The sequence below is a fragment of the Pteropus medius genome, unplaced genomic scaffold (assembly GCF_902729225.1).
Source record: "Pteropus medius unplaced genomic scaffold, Ma_sr-lr_union100, whole genome shotgun sequence".
NCBI lineage: Eukaryota > Metazoa > Chordata > Mammalia > Chiroptera > Pteropodidae > Pteropus > Pteropus medius.
In genome coordinates, this window is record NW_024355990.1 from 4,492,274 (window position 1) to 4,512,018 (window position 19,745).

General features: G+C 51.7%; 3 protein-coding genes and 1 long non-coding RNA gene across 9 annotated transcripts in view; 2 read left to right on the forward strand and 2 right to left on the reverse strand.

Moving 5' to 3' along the window:
- The window catches only part of UNK (unk zinc finger), a 30,862-nt gene extending 28,945 nt beyond the window's left edge, over positions 1 to 1,917 (reverse strand). Inside the window, exon 1 of one of the 6 annotated variants that reach the window (XM_039859603.1) lies at positions 916 to 1,917. In XM_039859603.1, the coding sequence (XP_039715537.1) occupies positions 916 to 1,019 (104 nt within the window). In that variant the 5' untranslated portion in view covers positions 1,020 to 1,917. Of the gene's footprint in view, positions 1 to 241; positions 890 to 915 lie in introns of those variants that run through there. The other 5 variants (XM_039859602.1, XM_039859604.1, XM_039859605.1 and 2 more) reach the window with 5 other exon arrangements.
- Positions 1,918 to 4,702: 2,785 nt separating this feature from the next.
- Positions 4,703 to 8,292, forward strand: H3-3B (H3.3 histone B). Its single transcript, XM_039859608.1, has 4 exons — positions 4,703 to 4,853; positions 5,328 to 5,465; positions 5,585 to 5,738; positions 5,836 to 8,292. Exons 2-4 carry the CDS (start codon positions 5,338 to 5,340, stop codon positions 5,962 to 5,964), a joined length of 411 nt encoding a protein of 136 aa, XP_039715542.1. The 5' UTR covers positions 4,703 to 4,853; positions 5,328 to 5,337; the 3' UTR covers positions 5,965 to 8,292.
- Positions 8,293 to 12,382: 4,090 nt separating this feature from the next.
- LOC120600117 (uncharacterized) lies at positions 12,383 to 13,665 on the reverse strand. Its single transcript, XR_005652107.1, has 2 exons — positions 13,476 to 13,665; positions 12,383 to 13,175 (listed from the first exon to the last, which is right to left on the reverse strand). It is a non-coding gene; the product is annotated as an uncharacterized LOC120600117 (long non-coding RNA).
- A 406-nt stretch (positions 13,666 to 14,071) lies between these two features.
- Positions 14,072 to 19,700, forward strand: GALK1 (galactokinase 1). Its single transcript, XM_039859229.1, has 8 exons — positions 14,072 to 14,318; positions 15,256 to 15,445; positions 15,893 to 16,012; positions 16,213 to 16,348; positions 16,472 to 16,653; positions 19,017 to 19,167; positions 19,262 to 19,424; positions 19,511 to 19,700. The coding sequence occupies exons 1-8, from the start codon at positions 14,154 to 14,156 to the stop codon at positions 19,580 to 19,582; spliced, it is 1,179 nt and encodes a 392-aa protein (XP_039715163.1). The 5' UTR covers positions 14,072 to 14,153; the 3' UTR covers positions 19,583 to 19,700.
- Positions 19,701 to 19,745: the final 45 nt, after the last annotated feature.

Genomic DNA, 19,745 nt, shown 5'->3' on the forward strand with positions numbered 1-19,745 from the left:
CGCGCCCCCCACCGGGTTCCAAATCTCCAGCAAGCCTGAGATACACCTGGAGAGCCTTCTAAACATGCACAACACTCAGGAGCCCATGGGGATGAGAGGCACCCAAAGAGCACCAGGGCAAATGGAAGCCAACATTTTGCTTAACAAGAGGACCCGCCTCTTTCCATCTTTCTCCCAAAGCACCTGGCACTAGCTAGTTGCTTAACACGCCTCGAAAGGAAATAAAAAGACGAGGACCTACACTTAGACACGAGTAGATTCCCAGGAAGTGGTTTTCCATCTTACTAGGTTCTTCTAGTGTCAGCATTTGGGGCTGTCCCTCTCTGATGCTACACATTTCAGTTGGGCCTGAGGACGGACTCCTAGCCCATCACGCTCAACATCCCTGAATCTGGTTAGGTCAACTGTTTTTAACTGAATTCGAGCAAGCGTGGCTTCCATGGACAACATATGGGCCTTAGGAATACAAAAGGCCTCCTAGGCACAGTAAAGGGGTCGACTGACTGGACTTCGCGCTAATCGTCATTCACAGGTGGTTCTAGGGCTGGCCCCTAAGGAACTCATCCAGGTCGAGTCTTCAACTCCTTATCGGTCCACAAGTGCCTGGTACTGGGGTTTACAGTCTGAAGAACAGTTAGGCCTCGACGGCCTGGCCTAAGATGTGTGCGCTCCGCACACACAGGTCCCGCCTTCCCCACTCAGCCGCGAGGACCGCGTTTCCCGCCCCACGGCCCGACCACAGGTTGGTGGCAGTTGGAAGCAGTCGGGACCGGCCCCAGCAGGTTGGAACCGGTCTGGGCCGGGCCGGAGGAAGAAGGGGGGAGGGAGAGGCCGCCTCGCGCTCTCCCTGCGCGCGTGACTCACGCTGGCCGCTGACGTCAGGCGTGCGCGCGCGGCGGGGGGGGCTCTACGTACGTGTAGTGCTGCGGTTTCTCGGGCTGTGCCTGCAGCACCTGAGCGGTAGCGGCCGGGGGCGCCGAGGAAGCTGCGGAGCCGCCGGGCCCGGGGCCCTTCGACATGGTCCTGTCTTCCTGCCTCTTCGCCGCTCCCCTTTTATTATTCAGTCTGCGCGGTCCGCGCCGAGGACCCAGTGCGCTTGCGCCGCGCCACGAGAACGTGAAGACCCCCCGCACGGCAGCAAGGGTTGCTGGGAGTTGTGGTCCTCGGTTTGGCTGGAATTTTACCGTCGGCAGAGGGTTGCTGCCAAAGGAACGGACCACGATACCCAGGGATCCTTGTAGACGGTGTCCCGGATGCTGAGGGCCCGCGATGCCTTCTGGGAATTGCAGTGCGGCTGCGTTTCTCCTTCGTACTAGAGCGTTTCAGTTTCGTAGCGGTACCTTTCCTTGAAACTGGAGCCCCTGGAGTAGATGGGGCCCAGAACTAGGGAGGCCCTGACAACTTCTGTGAAACAGTTCCAAGTGTAATTTTACTGCCAACAGTGTAATAATTACCTCGCCTGTAGACTTGGTATAGCTTCGGTTCGGTTCTGATACCGACCGGAGCAATGCTTAAGGATTTGTGTCGTCCGTTCCTGGCTCTGGGCCGTTGTGCTGCAGGCACCTGGAGTGCGCTTCATTCGCCTCATTCCTGCAGCGGGACTAGCCTTATGAGCATGAAGGAAAGTTCCTGCTGAAAGTCAGCTTGAGAAAGGTTTGCAAAAGAAGACCTGTACGACACAATATTCTCTTCCCGCGTCTTTGCTGGGCTCCTCATAAACCTTTAGCAACCCTGAAATCGGGAACTCCACGATTTTATTCTCTTCTCAACTCGACACCTGGCCTGGTCAACTTGTTTCCAGTACATAGGGGCCAAGGACGAATTTAATCTCCGTCTAAAATAGTCTCAGGTACACCGGCAAGTTGCAGGGGTGTTGAGAAGCATCACATAGTGTTCAGAGGAAGGGCCTGGGTTTGAGTAGGGGGTGCGATTTATAATCCACTGCAGTTTCCTGCTCTGAACGTCAGTCTTTCTTGTTGGGAAAATGTCTCCCCTCCCCGCTTCCCGCCAGCGGGGCTAAGTTTTTCACTCTGTGGCCTTTGTAAAATAAGCCAGTTCCCTTAGACCAAGGCATTTGATTCTGTGAGCTTTACGAAGTTCTTCATAGATATTTTAACACGTTGCCATTTAACTTTGTTTTCCATATCGAATTTATTTAAATCGATTGTTTTAAAGACTGATTCGTATTTTATTAGATGAGAATATTTTAACTAATGATATCTTATTAAAGAAACACATTCCAAATAACCTTAGGAGTAAGGGAGGATGGGGTGAATGGAATAATGTTAACGTTTAAGAATGACACATGTTTTATTTAGTTTCCAGTAACCTCACAGGCCAAAAGTTTAATTATTAGGGGCATTTGGAAGATGAAAAATTACAAAAGGACAAATAAAAGTTGTATTCTTTTAATCTTATTAAATAATTAACGTTATCCTCAAAATACTCGAGTGTGATCTGAATGAAGAGATACAGTTCATAATGCTTGATTTTAAATACATGTGTATCATGAGCTTCAGAATAAGTGTGTACTGGTAGAATTGGGAGATGATGTCATCCAAAACTGCTTAATTTGCAAAAGAGGAAAACGAAACTCAGAGAAGTTAAGTAGATTGCACAGAGTTACTCAGCATGTCTTTGATAGGAACTAAGACAGTAGCCTACATCACGTTCTGCATTGTTTTGATTGTATAAACATTTGTAGTTCTTCATTTCCTGTGGTGTTTTTCCTCCCCTGCACCAATTTAGGAAAAAGAAAAAATTAACCTGTATGACTGCCAAGTAAGAGGGCAAACTCTTTCCACTAATTGTCTTTAAATGGATGAATGTAAATCCATACTTAGTTTCTCTTGGAGCAGTTTTAGTTCCTCTCTAATAATTAACAAAACTGGGGAAAAAATAATTGGACTGTCTCTCCCTCTAGAAGGCATGGGACGAAGAAGGTTCTGGACTTCCTAGAAAAATCTTGGAACAAACGAGGTGTTTTAAGGAGCCCATTTCTTCTCCAGGCCATTTGAGCAGTGAAAAAAAGATGATGATATTTTTCTGGTTACATCCAGAGTATTTAAGTCTCCTATGTAGGAACTAAGCAGTGCCCTGTTTCTTCATTTTACACAGGTTCTGAGAACAGGGCAAGAACCTCTATTTTGGTTTCTCCTCAGCATGGCATGAATGAAATGGCTTAATCTTTACCCTACCCTAAACTCTGAGAAAACAGAAATTAAAGTTGAATAAATTATCACAAAAGTTTAAGTGGATGATCATTAAGTAACTATTGTGAGTGTTATGATCAAAAGGGCTGAAATAATAAGAGGAATTCAGTACCAGGGATTGGGCCAAAGTCATTTTTGCTATAGCTGCTTTTTCAAATTTAATTTTTCCCCCCTCACTACTCTCAGTGAGAGACTTTTGGTGTCACAAGTAAATCTTTGAGGTATTTGTATTTGTGCGTAATACTCTGAGTTGAAATCTGTATGTAACTGGTTTTGCTAAAATAAAAAGATTTTAATAATTTAAAATATTCAGTGAATCTAGAGTAAGAACTATGGAGTGGAATGCCCAAAGCTCTTCTTCAATTTCTGAGCTTCGTTTGGCTGGTCTTAACCTTAAGCCTGATTTATATTTTATTTATCTGAGTCACTGGAATGCTGAGTATCACCATCCATCCAAGACATTTATTTAGGCAAGGATAGGGATAACCATTTCTATACATTCGTCATGTTTCTTCAGAAGTAATACCTCCAAGATATACCATGAAACACAAAAGCACATATTAAATGTAGTTGTCTTTCTTTTACTCTTTATAGACATGAAAATGCTATCATAGGACTATTTGCATTCTGGCTATAGTCATTTTATTTAGTTGAATTACATAATTAAAAAATATGTTGCTTAGTCAATTACTTCATTAAGCACCTCGAAATCACAAAGCTTCTTGTGATGGCCTAAGAACATACAAAACAGTACTTATTAAATCATCTGTTGACATTTTGTTTGTAGCTATTACCCCTCCCCACCCTACCAAAGAACTGCTTTTTGGTTAAAATGTATATGCATGATAAATAAAATACCTGGTAATATAACATAGTTTACTGAATTCTAATTCTCATTTACACTACAGCATACTTAACTATTAAAATGTTGAATTAAAACTCATTTATCTGGAATATTCTATACGAGTTCTTGAATAAAACTTGGAAACAAACAAAACTATCAAAATGTTAATAAAGTAAATCACAGGGAACGAATTTTATTTTACATTGGAAAATATTCACAAAAATTTCATTAAAGTAGCTTCTCCTCCTGCACTGACTGCATTACGTGGTGCAAATAAGGTTGGGTTTTTGCCCATCCAGACTTTTTCGTCTTGACTTGGACCAAAGTAATTCATTTGCATTGACTTTCTATTGTAGAGCTTTGGAACCAAGGGAAGGATCCAAACATAGCTCCATTTTATCCAATCAGAAGAGCCGCTTAGTGCTAAACTCTGATTCGTCCAATTCTCTTTACTTGCATCCAATCGTTAGGCTACTTTAATAGCCAATCAGCGGCCTAGATATTCACCAATCAGGGAACGGGGCCGATGCACGGCCTTTGTGTCGGGGGATGTCAACGCGTCGGCGAAAGCTCCCGCCAATAGAAAAAGTCGTTGGTGTATGCAAATGAGGGTCCTATGACGCAGAGACGCAGCGTGAAGCGTGGGTATAAAAACGGAGATTCCGGGGGGGTTTGGAGCAGAGCGGTTTGGTCGTTCGTTGGAGCAACTTCTTTGTTTTGGTTGGTGACTGCGGCTCTTCGTTGGGCAGTGGGAGCGGTGCGGCGGTGGGAGAGGCGGCCTAGGGCTTCAGCGTTAGGTACGTGTTTGTGGATTTGTCCGTGACTTGGGGTCCTGCTAGTTGTTGGGGCTGCGGGTCGTGGCCGTTGGGTGCCGAGTGCCGGTTAGTGTGGGCTTCTTGGGCTGCTGGCGGTGGGTGTGGGGTTGGGAGGTTTTGTTTTCCCTTGGGGCTTCATTCCGGAACCGCGTCTCCTCCTCTTTCCCGCTGGTGATTCAGAGGTCCCAACGCCGGGTTCCGGGCAGCGCGGCCTCCGCCCGCCGTGCAGGGGAAGTGACTCCTCCCCGCGCCCCCCCTCCCGGGGGAGGCTGCTGCTCCTCGCAGCCTGAGTCATTAGGGGAGGGGGAGGAGGAGGAGGAGGTGGCGGTCTCGGCCATCTGCCGCCGCGAGGTGGAGTGCGAAGAGGCGGGAGGGCAGGGGCGACGAGCCTGGCCCGCCCCCCCACCTCCCCCCAGGCGAGCGCTGCGGCCCAGGAGTTACGGATGTTTTCTTTAGGTGAAAGAAAATGGCCCGAACCAAGCAGACTGCTCGTAAATCCACGGGTGGGAAAGCGCCCCGCAAACAGCTGGCCACTAAGGCTGCCAGGAAAAGCGCTCCCTCTACCGGCGGGGTGAAAAAACCTCATCGCTACAGGTAGGCAAGGCGGAGGGAAAACAATGACTCGGCGGCGCTCTGCGGTGCGGGAACGGTCCCTGGCGGGCGCTGGCACCGTCAGTTAACTGGTGTCCGTTTACATCCTCTTGCTCGCCCAGGCCCGGGACCGTTGCGCTTCGAGAAATCCGTCGTTACCAGAAATCGACCGAGCTTCTGATCCGGAAGCTGCCTTTCCAGAGGTTGGTGAGGGAGATCGCCCAGGATTTCAAAACGGACCTGAGGTTCCAGAGTGCTGCCATCGGCGCTCTTCAGGTAAGACGACAAAGGCCGTGGTAGGGGCGGAGGAGTTGTGGGTGGTTTCTCCTCCCCTCGAAGAGAGTTTTAATAGTGTGGCTCTTGTCCTCAACAGGAGGCTAGTGAAGCGTACCTGGTGGGTTTATTTGAAGATACTAATCTGTGTGCCATCCACGCTAAGAGAGTCACCATCATGCCCAAAGATATCCAGTTGGCTCGCCGGATACGGGGGGAGAGAGCTTAAGTGAAGGCAGTTTTTATGGTGTTTTGTAGTAAATTCTGTAAAATACTTTGGTTTAATTTGTGACTTTTTTTGTAAGAAATTGTTTATAATATGTTGCATTTGTACTTAAGTCATTCCATCTTTCACTCAGGATGAATGCGAAAAGTGACTGTTCACAGACCTCAGTGATGTGAGCACTGTTGCTCAGGAGTGACAAGTTGCTAATATGCAGAAGGGATGGGTGATATTTCTTGCTTCTCATGATGCATGTTTCTGTATGTTAATGACTTGTTGGGTAGCTATTAAGGTACTAGAATCGATAAATGTGTACAGGGTCCTTTTGCAATAAAACTGGTTATGACTTGATCCAAGTGTTTAACAATTGGGGCTGTTAAGTCTGACCATGCATCACTGTGATAGAATGTGGGCTTTTTCAAGGGTGAAGATACAAGTCTTAACCACAGTGTAACTTACAGTTTCCTTAAAAAAAGTAAACCTGGCAGCTATAGAATACACTATGTGCATTTATAATAGCTATTTTATATATTGTAGTGTCAACATTTTTAAATTAAATGTTTTACATTCACATGTGGTGGGGAGTCTTGTCATTAAGGTGTGTGTAATTTTAGAGTCCAGTTGGTTTTCTCCTAACTAGAGTGCACTTGTTTTCATAGTAGTAAAATGCTTTGCGCATCATACCTTGCATAAGTCCTCATTCTACCACATGTTAACTAACTCTAGCTGATAATGCAAACACTAACGGGGAATTTTATTTATAAGGGCTCTAGAATATAATACAAGTTATTCACACCAGCATCATCTGTTACTAATCTGAACTAGTTAGTGCAGCTTTTCTTTGTGTTGTGGTTGGTCTCATAACTAGGTTGAGTTTTTCTCTAAGTAGAGGAAACAATACGGAAATTCTTTTCCTTGTGGAGTTTGTATTATAAGGCTTAGAGTAAACTTGTGGTGGGGGAGGGGCACACAGCTCCAGCTTTTCGAACCTCAGCCAGTTAAGATGGCGTCTAGTGAGGTTACATCTGGTATATGGTTCTGGGGAAATCACTTTAGAGATGGTCTTCCAAGTGGTTTTTAAATTTATCCTTCTATTGAAGTTTTTAGGTCAATTATGTATGTTGACTAAATTTACAAATAAACTTGTTTATCCAACTAAGTGTCAAAAACCTAAATTGAATGTACAAACCCACCCATTATCTAGGTCCTTTGTATCTTAAAGTTTGAGTTTAGCTTTTTTAGGTTTTGCTTGGTAGATGAACCTTTTATTTACAAAAATAGTCATAGAAAGCATGTAAAAGTCCCTCTGCTCTGAAAAATGCCATGATTGCTATTTTTTGCAGTGCGGGCTTAAGACGTATTAATATGCTTCCCTTTGCCCCCATGTTGTCAAGGAATAAAAATTTGTCTATTCAAGGTATAACAGGTCAAGGAAAGTAAATTTCTTTAAAATTCGAGGGCTCAAATTTGGTATCTGTTCCAAGAACCTTTTCTGGCAGTATGTAGATCTCTACGTAGCAAATTATTTTAACAGAAGCGCAGAGGTAGAGAATTCATTGGTCTAAGCCACCTTTTCAGTATAAAAACTAGTTTTCTTGACCAATGATGGGCAGCAGTAAAGCTCAGTATATGTCAGCTGGATGTGGGCACAAGAGCCACCAATCATTAGAAGGTGTTCGGTATATTTAAAGTTAGCTGTAGGAACACATTTTTGCCCTAAAGGCTTTTTTAATAAGTTAGCATTAGTTTCAACTTTAAAGGGTTTGTGAAGAAGCTAGCTAGAGTAGCCTTGGGAGTCCTGGTTAAACAGCCTTAGGGGGGATATCAAAGGCGGAGTCCAATACAATACAATGAATGGTTTTGTAAAAGGTCCATCTTAACCAGTGCTTGGAACAATGACTGATTGAGAACTCATGTTATTACTTCCGAAGGAAGTTGAAGTCCTAGACATTGGGATATGCTGTGCTCTGGAGTGTGGCAGTGTTTGAACACAAGTAGAAGCAGCTATGAGTTAGCTTGAGTTTCTACCTGTGGTAACAAGCGGGTAACGCTTGAACTTTACCCAGTCTGCGTCTTGATGTAGAAAGTTCTTGAATTTTATTGGGTGACTGGGAATTTGCTGCTTAAATAGTGTAACACTTCCATACTTTACTTGAGCACACATCTCAGAAGGCAAAAATATTTTTTGGTTCTAGGAAGGTACCCACACAGGAGATAATCTGGGTATAGGTGATGGAACAGAGTCTGTAAGGAGAAAAGCAAAAATTGGAGCTGATGAAAGGTATCCTGTGCCCTTGATGGATGAGACAAAAATAAAGTTTTTGAAGTTGCAGACTTTCTCATCTTGTTAATGGTCTTTATTTGAATAACATCTGTTTCAGGAAACGGAAAATGTCTAGCAAGCCTTGCCTTTCCAACTCAGCTGGGGGAAGGGGGGGCGTTTAGTAATGAGATAGCAGACCCCTGTCAATGTGTGTCACACTGCTCGGGACAGTGCCAATTTCTGCCTGTTGAACTTGCATATTAATAGTGCCTCTTCACTGTCAGCTGTCTCCCAATTAGGCCAGACTAGTGTGAGCCAGGTAAGTTGAGAGCTGGAAGTGTCAGGTCCTGGCAGCTTTGGCTCCCTGAAGATTCTGAACCAAGCCCATGTCCTCCTGCAGCCCCTAGCCTGTCCCTTTGGAAAGATAGCTGAAGGGCCATGTGTTTGTGAAACTGCTGGCCAGAAGCCAAGTTCACACCAGGTGAGGCAGCCCCATTGCCCTTCCTCCACAGTTCCCTTCTATTATGCAGTTGGTGAAATGGTGGACTGCCTGGGCCCATGTTTCTGGGTCTCTATTTACCCTTGCTACATCCCAGAACTGGTATGTGGACCAGATGTTTTTTTAAGTCTAAGGAACAAAAATTATATCCTATTTACAAAATTTAAGGTGGTGTAACCGTTATAGGGAGGCAAGCACTTCAAGCCTGTTTCCTGAGATGTCCCCATCAGTCCGAGGGAGGGAAGAGCAAACCTGGGAGGGGCCAGCAAGGACCACCTATGTCCCCTAGCCAGGCTGCCCCACCCACCGCTTCGGCCCCAGCCAGGGGCCTCTGCTGCTGCCTGACCGTTAGTGAGGAAACAGGCTCTGAGCAGACTGGACCTGACTCATTTCCTTAATCATTCCTCAGCTTTCCCCAACAGCAGACTCCACCTGGCTCCTTGCAAGCACTGCCTCTTGGCTGGTGTCAGATATGAGGGCTGGGGTCTTATGCAGCAGTTGGAAACCTGGCCCCTTCTGGATCACCTTCAGGTTGGGCAGCAGAGGATGGACAAGGTTGGGTCAGCTGTCTGCCTTTGGGCCAGCAGGAAACTCTGGCTTGCCCTTCAGTTTCTGCAGGATGGGGCCAGCCTGTGTTTGAGAACAACAGCCAAGGGCCAGAGATCAGAGCCCCAGGCCTACGGTTAACCTATCCTGCCACATAAAAGGGTGAGGTGCTCGATTTTCTCCACACCTTTGTGCAGCTGCTGTATCACTGGCAGTGGTGTGGTCCACTGGGCATGAGAGCCTTGATTCCTCACGCTGGGCATCCGTTCCCCACCCCTACCTCTAGATCCCTTGGGTGGGAGCACGTCAGTCACCTCACTGAGGCATCACAGCCCAGTTCCCTGGCCCAGCCCAGACACTGATCTAAGATCACAGCTGAGCTGGCTGCCTGAACCTCACAGCTGCCGCTCTCCTCCCATGGTGCTCTCATTGCCTCCTGTGGGCATTCCTCAGGATGTCACCAGGCCGGGGCACTCCATGCAGCTGCACCTGGCTTCTGACTAGCAACTTCAGCATGAACCGTTGGCCTGCTGCTGCCTTCTGGAGGGTGGGGCTAGAAGGAAGAAGGGCGGGGGGAGGAGGAGGGAAGGGAAGGACCAGACCCCTCCTCAGGTTGCTAGTCCAAATCCCACAGCACCCACAGGGAGAAGGCTGAAAGTGCTCTCTTACTGACCTTTTGGCTCCGTGACCCCTTTGGGGGAATAAGCAAGCCTGCAGGAGGTGGGTACAGCTGCAACGCCCACCCAGACAACACCATTGTTCTAAGCAGAGTCATGGGACTTCTATGTGACGTGCCCCCAGCCTGTCCTGGTATCCTCACCTGAGCATCATGCCCGGTGTCAGGCAGGATCGTTGGTCAGGCACAGCCTGGAGCAACACCTCTTAGCATTCTGCCCTGAGCAGAAGACCATCCACCCACACCCGCACTTACCCCATTGCCCTTCCCCATGGAGGAAACTAAGGGGTTTTGCAGTCACTCCCTTACCAGGGAACCAAAGGGAGGGGGCTGTAGTGAGGCTGTGGCCCCTGGAAGGGCTATAAGGCTGCACACGACCTGGAAAGGGGCACAAAGGGGCAGGTGCTTGGATGCCAGGGTCTGGGGTCTTCTCCCTGGCAGCTGCCAGCTCTTGTTCAGGAAGCTGCACTTCTAGGAATATACACACTGAAATGGAGAGTGGGTAGAAAGGGAGAAGTCCATCTCAGACAGGACCGGTACCGGTGACAAGAAGAGCTATGAGAAGAGGCCAGTGGGCTACAGGCTTAGGGCAGGTGGCCTTTTACTGAGGAGTACGTGAGTGACTGCACATGTCCTCATGGAGGTGGTGCCCATTAACCTCTACTCCCTTCCTACCCCCTCTGTTGGACATACTGGACCCCAGAACCCTTCCCTTAATAAGCTCCTCACCCCCTAGCACTGAACTAAGAACATCAGCAGAGGAGACAGTACGGGGTTGGGTTCAAGGCCCCAGGCATCATGAGTCCTACTGCATCCTGCAGAACCCCAGGCATCATGGGTCCTACTGCATCCCGCAGGCCTCTCCTCCCAGCACGTTACTTTTGGTGTCAGTCCTGAGCACTCCTGGGGGCCTGGGCCAGCTGTGAGGTGCAGAAAGAGACAGCCGAAGAGACAGCCGCCTGGTGCGTCTGGATTTGCTTCCTGGCCTGTGATAAGGTGGCTATCAGCCTAGAGGGCAGAAACATCAGGAACATGGTTGGGGCATCAAACAAAGACATGGCCTGCAGCTGACCCCTCTCAGCGGGACCATCTGAGGCCAGGGAAAGATGAGAAGCTGCTGGCGCTCCAAAGGCAAAGCCTGAATCTTGCCTGCCTCTGGAGCCGTGCCTGGCACACGGCAGAGGCTCCAGACAGGTTTGCTGACCAACCCAAATGGCCCTGGCAGTCCCGCAGCACAGCTGGCTGGATCTGCTGCTGGCATGGTTTGCAAAGAATCAGTCCAATTCCCAAGAGCTTTGGTTATTGGCTTGGCTTCCTAATGCAGAGTGTTCTGCGTGGGAAATGGGGCTCCAGTGGTCTGGGGGAGCAGCTGTCCCTTACCAAGAGGCTGAGCTTTTGATCTTAACCCTTTAGTAAGCAGAGGCTGCAGGTCAGGGTGCTCATGGGGACAGAGTGGTGGCTGAGAGAATGGATTCAGGGGTCAGACAGACCCAGGTTCACGGCCCAGCTCTCCTGCTCGGATGAGTTCCTTAACCCATTGTGCTGCTTTTCCCCATCTGTAAAATGGGAATAAAAACAGTACCTACCCAATAGGCTTGTAAGGATTTAATGAAATAATCTGTGCAAAGTCTGGTGATTTTTACAATACTTGGCAACAGAAGTCAAGGGCAATGATCAATCAGAACAGACTGTGGTGGTAAACTACCAGCAGCGCCCTACGAGCTGTGTACCAGCCCTGATACCAGCACTACCACAAGCTCCAGATTTGTATTAGCAATGCTTCAGCAGCTGTTATCATTAACATTCAGAAAAGCAAAGGGGCCCCAAATCAGGAGATAGGGTAACCCTCCTGGTACAACAAAAAGAACCTCCCAGAATGAGTGAGAGGGTGGACCATCTGCTGAGAGCAAACACTTGCAGATATTTGCTTGGGAGATGTGGCTCTAAGACCCATTAGGGAACCAGGCTGTGACGCAGCGGGGAAGCCGGAGCTGCATGGAGCGTGCTGACCTCCACCACGTGAAAAGAGACCGAGTCTAGCAGGGAGGGTCCAAGGGCTAAGAATTGGGCACAGAGACAGACACGGACCCTGGGAGAGGAGAGGCGTCTCGGGAGTGCCCGTGCTCAGTGGTGGGCCAAGTGTCGCCATGGCTTGGACAAAGGCGCCTTGGAGACCTCTGGGCCCAACTAGGCTGCCGGGTACCCGGCTGGCATGGGTGGTATTCCCACCACTGCGCAGTGTGGCCCTGTGGTAGATAGTACTGGAAATTCTATCACTATGTCTTAGTCCATGTGACAAATGGCTCTGGCAGCACCGATACAGGGAATTTTTCAGCCAGCGGAACAGAAGACAGACCTTGGGGTGCAGTGTCCCCATTAAGGTGTCCCCTCCCCCCAAGCCTGTGACATTTGGCCAGGAAATGGGAGGGAAAGTCAAAGGTTAAGGCAAACTTTCTTTTGAACAAATTTCATGTAACATATTAGATGAGATTAAAAAACTGAGTGTAAACACATCTCCCAAATAAAATCAATGTTTCAGAGTCCATCTTAAGCAAATGGGAGCACTTCCCTCTTAGATCAAATCCAGGTTCTCCAAGAATAACTGAAACAATAAAAAAGGACGATAAAATTAAAAACATGTTTTCAACCAAAATGAAACAACGGAAATAAAAGTGTGTGGGCTTCTTCGCAGTAGTCAGGATTCCTCCGCACTCAGAAAGCTCACTAGTCCTCCCCATCACCTTTTGTCTCAGTCGGAGAAGCCAGATTGTGTCTGCCTCCCAACCAGAGCATGAGTGCCTGAGGCTTTGACCGTCTGGCCAATTGCACGCAGGAGAGTCTGCTAACGTTTCTGTTGAATTACTGGATGACTGATAAGAATAGAAAACATTTATTCCGTGCTTACTAAGTGCCAGGTACTAGGCTGGGCACTCAATGGAGATGATCTCATTTAGTTCCTTTTGTAACAGTCTGTCGAGGAGGAATCATTAGCCCCATTTTACAGAGGAGAAACCAAGGCTCAGAGAAGTCCGGTCATCTGCCTGAGATCACACAGAGGAAGGGCAGAGATTTTGGCTCAGGACTGTTGGACGTCAAAGCTGAGGTGGGTAAAGGATTCTTGGAGCAGGGGTTGCTTTGCTCACTGCTGCCCCAACAGAGTGGTACCTTGCTGGTAGGAATGGCCAGTGAGTTTAATTCCATTTCAACCAGCCCCAAGGGCCACTGGTTTTTGTCTAAAAAAAAAAAAGCTTTGAAGCTTTGAAGAGTGTTCAAAAGGAAGGAACAGGCCATCAGATGAAATTTAGTATTGCTTATTCCCAATGCTTTTTTTTTTTTTTTTAACAGCCTTACCCATTTAAAATGTACCAAGTCAATGGTTTTGCTATATTCACAAATAAGTGCAACCATCACCACAGTCGATCTTAGAGCATTTTCCTCACCACAAAGAGTACTGGGTACCTTTGGCTCTCACCCTCATCCCCCCACTTCCCTCAGTCCTAAGCAACCTCTGCTGGGCCAACGGCCCAACCTACCTCAGCAACTTGTGGCAGGCCCTTCCAGGAGGGGCTGGGCCCGCTGCTGTCCATTGCCACCATCCGTCAGCTCCTCATTGCTAGGAGCTGTGACAGCGTGTCCGTCCTGGGAAAGGAGCCTGCAGAAAGCGACTTTTGGTCACCACCAAACTTGGCTTTATCGCTATTTACAGTGGGTGCCAGGCCATCCTTTCAGAGACCCATGACCAGGGGTTGGTGACCTCTCACAGCTACAGGACTCTAGAACCTAGGAGATCCCTTTGGGACGCCCAGGTTGGCTGGATCTCAGCTTGGTCGCTCTGGCCGTGGTGGCTGGCTGGGTGGGTGTGAGCACGGAGAGGGGCACAGGGCCGGGGAAGCGCAGCTTAGACCTCCGAGCCCAGCGGTCTTTCCCAAAGTCGGCCGCTGGCCGCCCGCCGCCCACCGCCTGCCGCGTGCCGGCAAGAGGACAGGGACCCGCGCTGCGGGGCGGGGGTGGGGGGCGCGGATGGAGAGGAGCGGGGGCGGGGCCAGCCGGCGGGGGCGGGGCCAGCCGGCGGGGGCGGGGCCGGGGCCGGGGCCGGGGCCGGGGCGGGCGGGAGCGGCGGCAAGTGCAGGAATGCACGCCGCCTGCCGCGGCCCCGCCCCGAGCCTCTCTCGCCGGCCAGGCTGCGCCCGCGGAACTGTTGGGAGAGCGTTATGGCCGCTTCCAGACAACCTCAGGTCGGAGAGCTACTGGCCGAGGCCCGGAGGGCCTTCCGGGAGGAGTTCGGGACCGAGCCCCAGCTGGCGGTGGCGGCGCCGGGCCGCGTCAACCTCATCGGGGAGCACACGGACTACAACCAGGGCCTGGTGCTGCCCATGGTGAGGGCCTGGGAGGGGACCCCAAGCCTGTCCTGGGACTCCGGCCACCCCCCCGGCAGGGCAGGCCTGAGGGGTGCGAGGAGGCGCCTGGTCCCCGCGTGGACTCTTGGGCGGGCCATGCCGAACTTGTACTCCGGCCGAATTTGGGGGACAAGCACATGAGAGAGACCCTGGGACGGCGCGTGTCCCACGTAGGGAAAGGAGGAAGCTGGAGTCCTTGAGGAAGTGGCCGGGAGGGGGTGTGCCGACGCCTCTCCGCACGAGCTCGCCCGCCCTCTGTGGACTGCTGATCCTGGCCAGCTACCTGGGAGTCATCTCAAAATGTGGGGCCCCCCTCACTGCAGCATGCGGAAGGAGGCACTTGGGGCTCTGGCTACCACGAGGCCCCGCAGACCTCAGGGAAACTAGCCCTAAACCTGTTCAATTTACAGAGGGGGAAACTGAGGCCCGTTGTGGGAGAGTGACTGGCTCAAGGTCACACAGCTGGTGCTTCCTGGGGCTGCGACTCGAATCAGGCCCGCCCCCCTCAACTCCCGGGTTCTTTCCACCCCATAGTGCTGCTTGGCCAGTGAATGGAGAGCAGCACACCTGAGGCCACCCCAGACTGGGAAGGCTGGGAAGGCGTCAGAGGGAACTTTTCTGATTCTGCTTCCTTTTTATCTCTTTCCCCTTTGCCCCACACCTGGGGGCCCATGCTCAGGGCAGAGTCCAGGTCTGCACTCTACACTGGTCCCGCCCTGGAAAACACAGGGGGCAGGGCCTAAGCCCCCAAGGCCAGCTCAGCGCTCAGGCTTTTCCCCAGTTACTCCCATTCCTTTTCTGCTGAGCCTGAAGGTGACCCCACTGTCCCAGGCCCCACATGCCTCAGAACTTTAGTATTGAAGGGGCCTCATCCATCCTGGCGGAAACTTTGCGTACTCCTTGTCTCTCCCACCAGGCTCTGGAGCTGGTGACTGTGCTGGTGGGCAGCTCCCGGGCAGATGGCCTTGTGTCCCTCCTCACCACCTCTGAGGACGCGGACGAGCCCCGGCGGCTGCAGTTTCCATTGCCTACAGCCCAGAGGTCGCTGGAGCCTGGGACCCCCCGCTGGGCTAACTATATCAAGGGAGTGATTCAACACTACCCAGGTAAGGAAATCGAGCCTGGGTCAAGCTCTGGCTGGTACCAAGTGTGGCACCATCTCTCAACCACAAAGCCCATTAGCTCATCTAATCCACTGTGGGGTGGGCTTGCAGGGTCCAAGCATCCCTATTGTACAGGTGAGGAAACTGATGCCCCAAGAGGGTCTAGAACTTGCCCTGGGTTGCTCATTACATGCCTGGAGGAGCCAGGATCCAAATCTTACCTGTTGGCCTCCAGAGTCTAAACCAGGAGGAAAGCTAGGAAGACTGTCCCAGGGTCCTCGGGGTAAGAGGAGGGAGGGTGGTGGTGAGCCCCTTGGCAGCAGGTTAGTGGCCTTTGACAGCTGAGATGTATACGTGGCCGTTGCCTCCCTTCATGCCAAAATATGTGACCTTCCTGTGCCCACCCTCCTAGACAGCCCAACTTACCGTCCCCCCTCGTTTCCCCTGCAGCTGCCCCCCTCCCTGGCTTCAGTGCAGTGGTGGTCAGCTCAGTGCCCCTGGGGGGTGGGCTGTCCAGCTCGGCAGCCCTGGAAGTGGCCACGTACACCTTCCTGCAGCAGCTCTGCCCAGGTACCTTCTAGATCCCAGCCCCTAACCCAACCGTCCTTCCCCGAGGTCTCCTTGTGGTCGGAGCTTCTTCCGCTGCTGTGGCTTTGGGAGGGGGCTGGGGAATCTCCCTGTAGTATCGTCGGAGCTACTGCTGCTCCCAGCCATCCACTCCTCGCGCCCCCTCCTGGGCCCCAGCCTCCACATTTCACCTTGTGCCACAGACTCGGGGACAGCAGCTGCCCGGGCCCAGGTGTGTCAGCGGGCCGAACACAGCTTCGCAGGGGTGCCCTGTGGCATCATGGACCAGCTTATCGCACTGCTGGCGCAGAAGGACCATGCCCTGCTCATCGACTGCAGGTTAGGGGCTCTCCTTGTTCCCTGCCACTTCATAATCAGGAGCTTCTTGCTGGAACATGCCCACCGCCGGGTGTGACAAGCATGCACTTGGCCTTGTCTTCTCCCATTCCAACTCCATCCCAGGTCCCTGGAGACAAACCTGGTGCCACTGTCGGACCCCAAACTGGCTGTGCTCATCACCAATTCCAATGTCCGCCACTCGCTGGGCTCCAGCGAGTACCCCGTGCGGCGGCGCCAGTGTGAAGAAGTGGCCCGGGCGCTGGGCAAGGATAGCCTTCGGGAGGTGCAGCCAGAGGAGCTGGAGGGTGAGAGCCGGCCGCATGCTCTGCCCTGGAGAGCTGGGCACCCCGCTCTCGGCAGGGGCTGCCAGGGCCTCACCTCTGCCGTGTTCACTTCCCCAAACAGTTCGCCTAGGGCTCCAACCTCAGCAGTGCTGCTTGAAATCTTAATATTGTTTTTTCTAATATGAGAATTATGTTTCTACTGTGAAAAATGTAAGAAAGTATAAAGAAGAAAGTAACAAGCTATAAGGCCACTAGCCAGAGATGGCCACCATTAGCACTTTAGCATATTCTTTTCCAGTTTGTTTACATCTATATTTTCAAAGTCGAGTAGATATAATATTGTCACTTGACTTTTTTTTTTACTTAACATTATCCTGTTCCATGAAAGGCCCATCCACATGACTTTTAAAAGCTATGCGGTATTTCCACATACAGGTGCATGGTCATTTACTTATCACACGTAACACTGTGACGAACGTATTTTTTTTTTTTTTACACCTACAGCACCCGGTGGTCTCCCATCCAAGTAGTAACCAGGCCGACCCTGCTTAGCTTCTGAGATCAGACGAGATCAGGCACATTGAGAGTGGTATGGCTATAGATGTGATGAAAGTTTTATACATACATCTTTCTCTATCCTCTTAGGATTAGATTCTTAGTAGGATTACAGAGTGAAAAGAAAACACGTGTTTTTAAGGTTCCTGCCACACACGGCCGGGAAAGTAGTCTAATAGTTTGAAGGTCATAACAATATTTACTCATTTAATTCACCAGCAACTCTGTGGAGCAGATATTATTTTTTTTCCTTCGGATGGGGAATCCAGTGCTGAGACTTGAACCCAGGCACGTTAGCTCCGTGAGCCCACACTCTTAACCCCAGGCCATACCGCTGGTGTTCAGTCCTGCCTTCTCTGGCAGGCGTGCCCACTTGAGGGACACTGGCCAGCCCCAAGGGACCATTTTGTCCTCGTTGGCGACATGTCACATTCAGACCTGCCCTGCCTGCTCTGTGCAGGTGACCTTGGGCAAGGCTTTCACACTCGAACGCTTTCCTCATCCCTCCTCTCCACCTGAGCCCTGCCATACCAACTCCTGGGGTGGACGCCCTCTCTCAGGAGCAGTGCTCCCCTCTGCCTTCTCCAGAGTCCTGCCCTAATAGCCCCCACTCTTACACCTTCCCCGCTTCCTGTCCTCTGCCCGGCTCCTCCCTTTCTGCTTTGAAACGCGCCCAGTTTCCTCCGTCCTACATGGATTCTCCTCCCCGTGCCAATCTTGGAAGAATAACTAATGCTTATCGCCCCCACTTCCTCATCTCCACTCATTTCTTAATCCTCTGAATCTGCTTGTCCTCGATGCCACCCGCCTACCTCTCCCCGGGGTCCCCTACCTGTGGATGGCACTCCCCTCCCCGTCAGCAGCTGGATCTGCTCTTTCACCGTCCCGTGTCTCTGCCTGTGTCTGCCCCAGGCTTTGTCCTCAGCGCACAGCATCTGCCACCACTGCTGCATTGAGGACCCGGATGTGAGGCTGCAGCCCCTTGCTCTTCCAGCTGTGGTTCCCACATTTCCACCTGGGGTCCTGGAGCCTTCACCTGGCTTCCCCTTGTCTGCCGTTCCCTCGTTCTTGTCTCTCCTGTTTGAAATCTCAGAGTCACCTGAGTCCTCACTGTCCCCCCCCGCCGTCCCCATCCTTGTCTCTGACAGAGCTCTGTCCCCTCCTCAGGCCCCGCACTGGTCTTTTTAACAGCTGTGGGCTGGGCTCCAGGTGCCCATCTCTGCCATCCTGGGCCCTCTGCCCAAGGCGTGTACTTGTCTGTTAGAGCTCAGCTCTGTCCTTCCCCTGCTCCCAAACATCTGTGCCACATGGGATGAAGCGGCAAGGTGCCCTGGTGCTCGGGTCTGCGGCTTGCCCTCCCCTCTCAACACAGGCCAGTGGGGCAGCCTGGTTCCTGGTGCACCCTGGGCCCTGCCTCCTGACCTTGGCCGGGGCTCTTCCCTTCCCCAATTCTGGAGCCCCAGCCTTTGGATTTCTTCTCCCTTTTGATCTGTGGTGGCTTCTTGAAGGCAGCATTGTGTCCCACTCATCCTAGGAACACCAAGAGTCAGGGGCTTCAACTGCTGGCTAGTGGGGCTGGTCCCAGTATGTGCCAGGTGCCCTGAATGAGGTGGGCATCCCACTTGACAATTGCGTGGGGAAGGTGCTCAGCTTAGTCACCAGCCCAAGGTTCTACCTACAGCTTTGTCAGCGCCAGGTCTCCAACTGGAGGCTCCCCAACCTCCCCAGCACCTCCCACCCCCAGGGCCACTGCCATGGAGCCCCATCCTCTACATCTGCGGGGCCCAGAGGAGGTGGGTGGTGGGCCTGCTGACCCCTTTCCTCCCCAGCTGGCAGCGAGCTGGTGAGCAAGGAGGGCTTCCGGCGGGCGAGGCACGTCGTGGGGGAGATCCGGCGCACAGCCCAGGCAGCAGCAGCCCTGAGCCGGGGTGACTACAAAGCCTTCGGCCGCCTCATGGTGGAGAGTCACCACTCCCTCAGGTGAGGCCTCCTGGGCCCCAGGCACCTCGGACACAGTCTGTCTCCAGGGCCGGGGGAGCGGGTCCCAGGCCTGTGCACTGCTGTCTCTTCGCAGGGATGACTACGAGGTGAGCTGCCCTGAGCTGGACCAGCTGGTGGAGGCCGCGCTGTCTGCGCCTGGGGTTTACGGCAGCCGCATGACCGGCGGTGGCTTTGGTGGCTGCACGGTGACTCTGCTGGAGGCCTCCACCGCCTCCCAAGCCATGCAGCACATACAGGTGGGCAGGTGCCAGAGCCTGGAGGCATGGGACAACTGGGTTCCCGGGGCTCTGCTGTGCTCAGGCCCAACCTCCCTCTCCCACAGGCAAGGTACAGTGGTACCGCCACCTTCTACCTCTCCCAGGCGGCCGACGGTGCCAAGGTGCTGCACTTGTGAGGTGCTCCCGTGGGATGGCACTCGGCGGGCACCCGCCTGCCAGGCAGCAAGCTCCACGCCTCGGGCACTGGCCCTCCACATCGGAGTGCTCAATAAACTTGTGCCTTGGACCATGACATCCACCTGCCTCTAGTGGTGGGTGTGTGCTTGGCCGTCAGAGAAG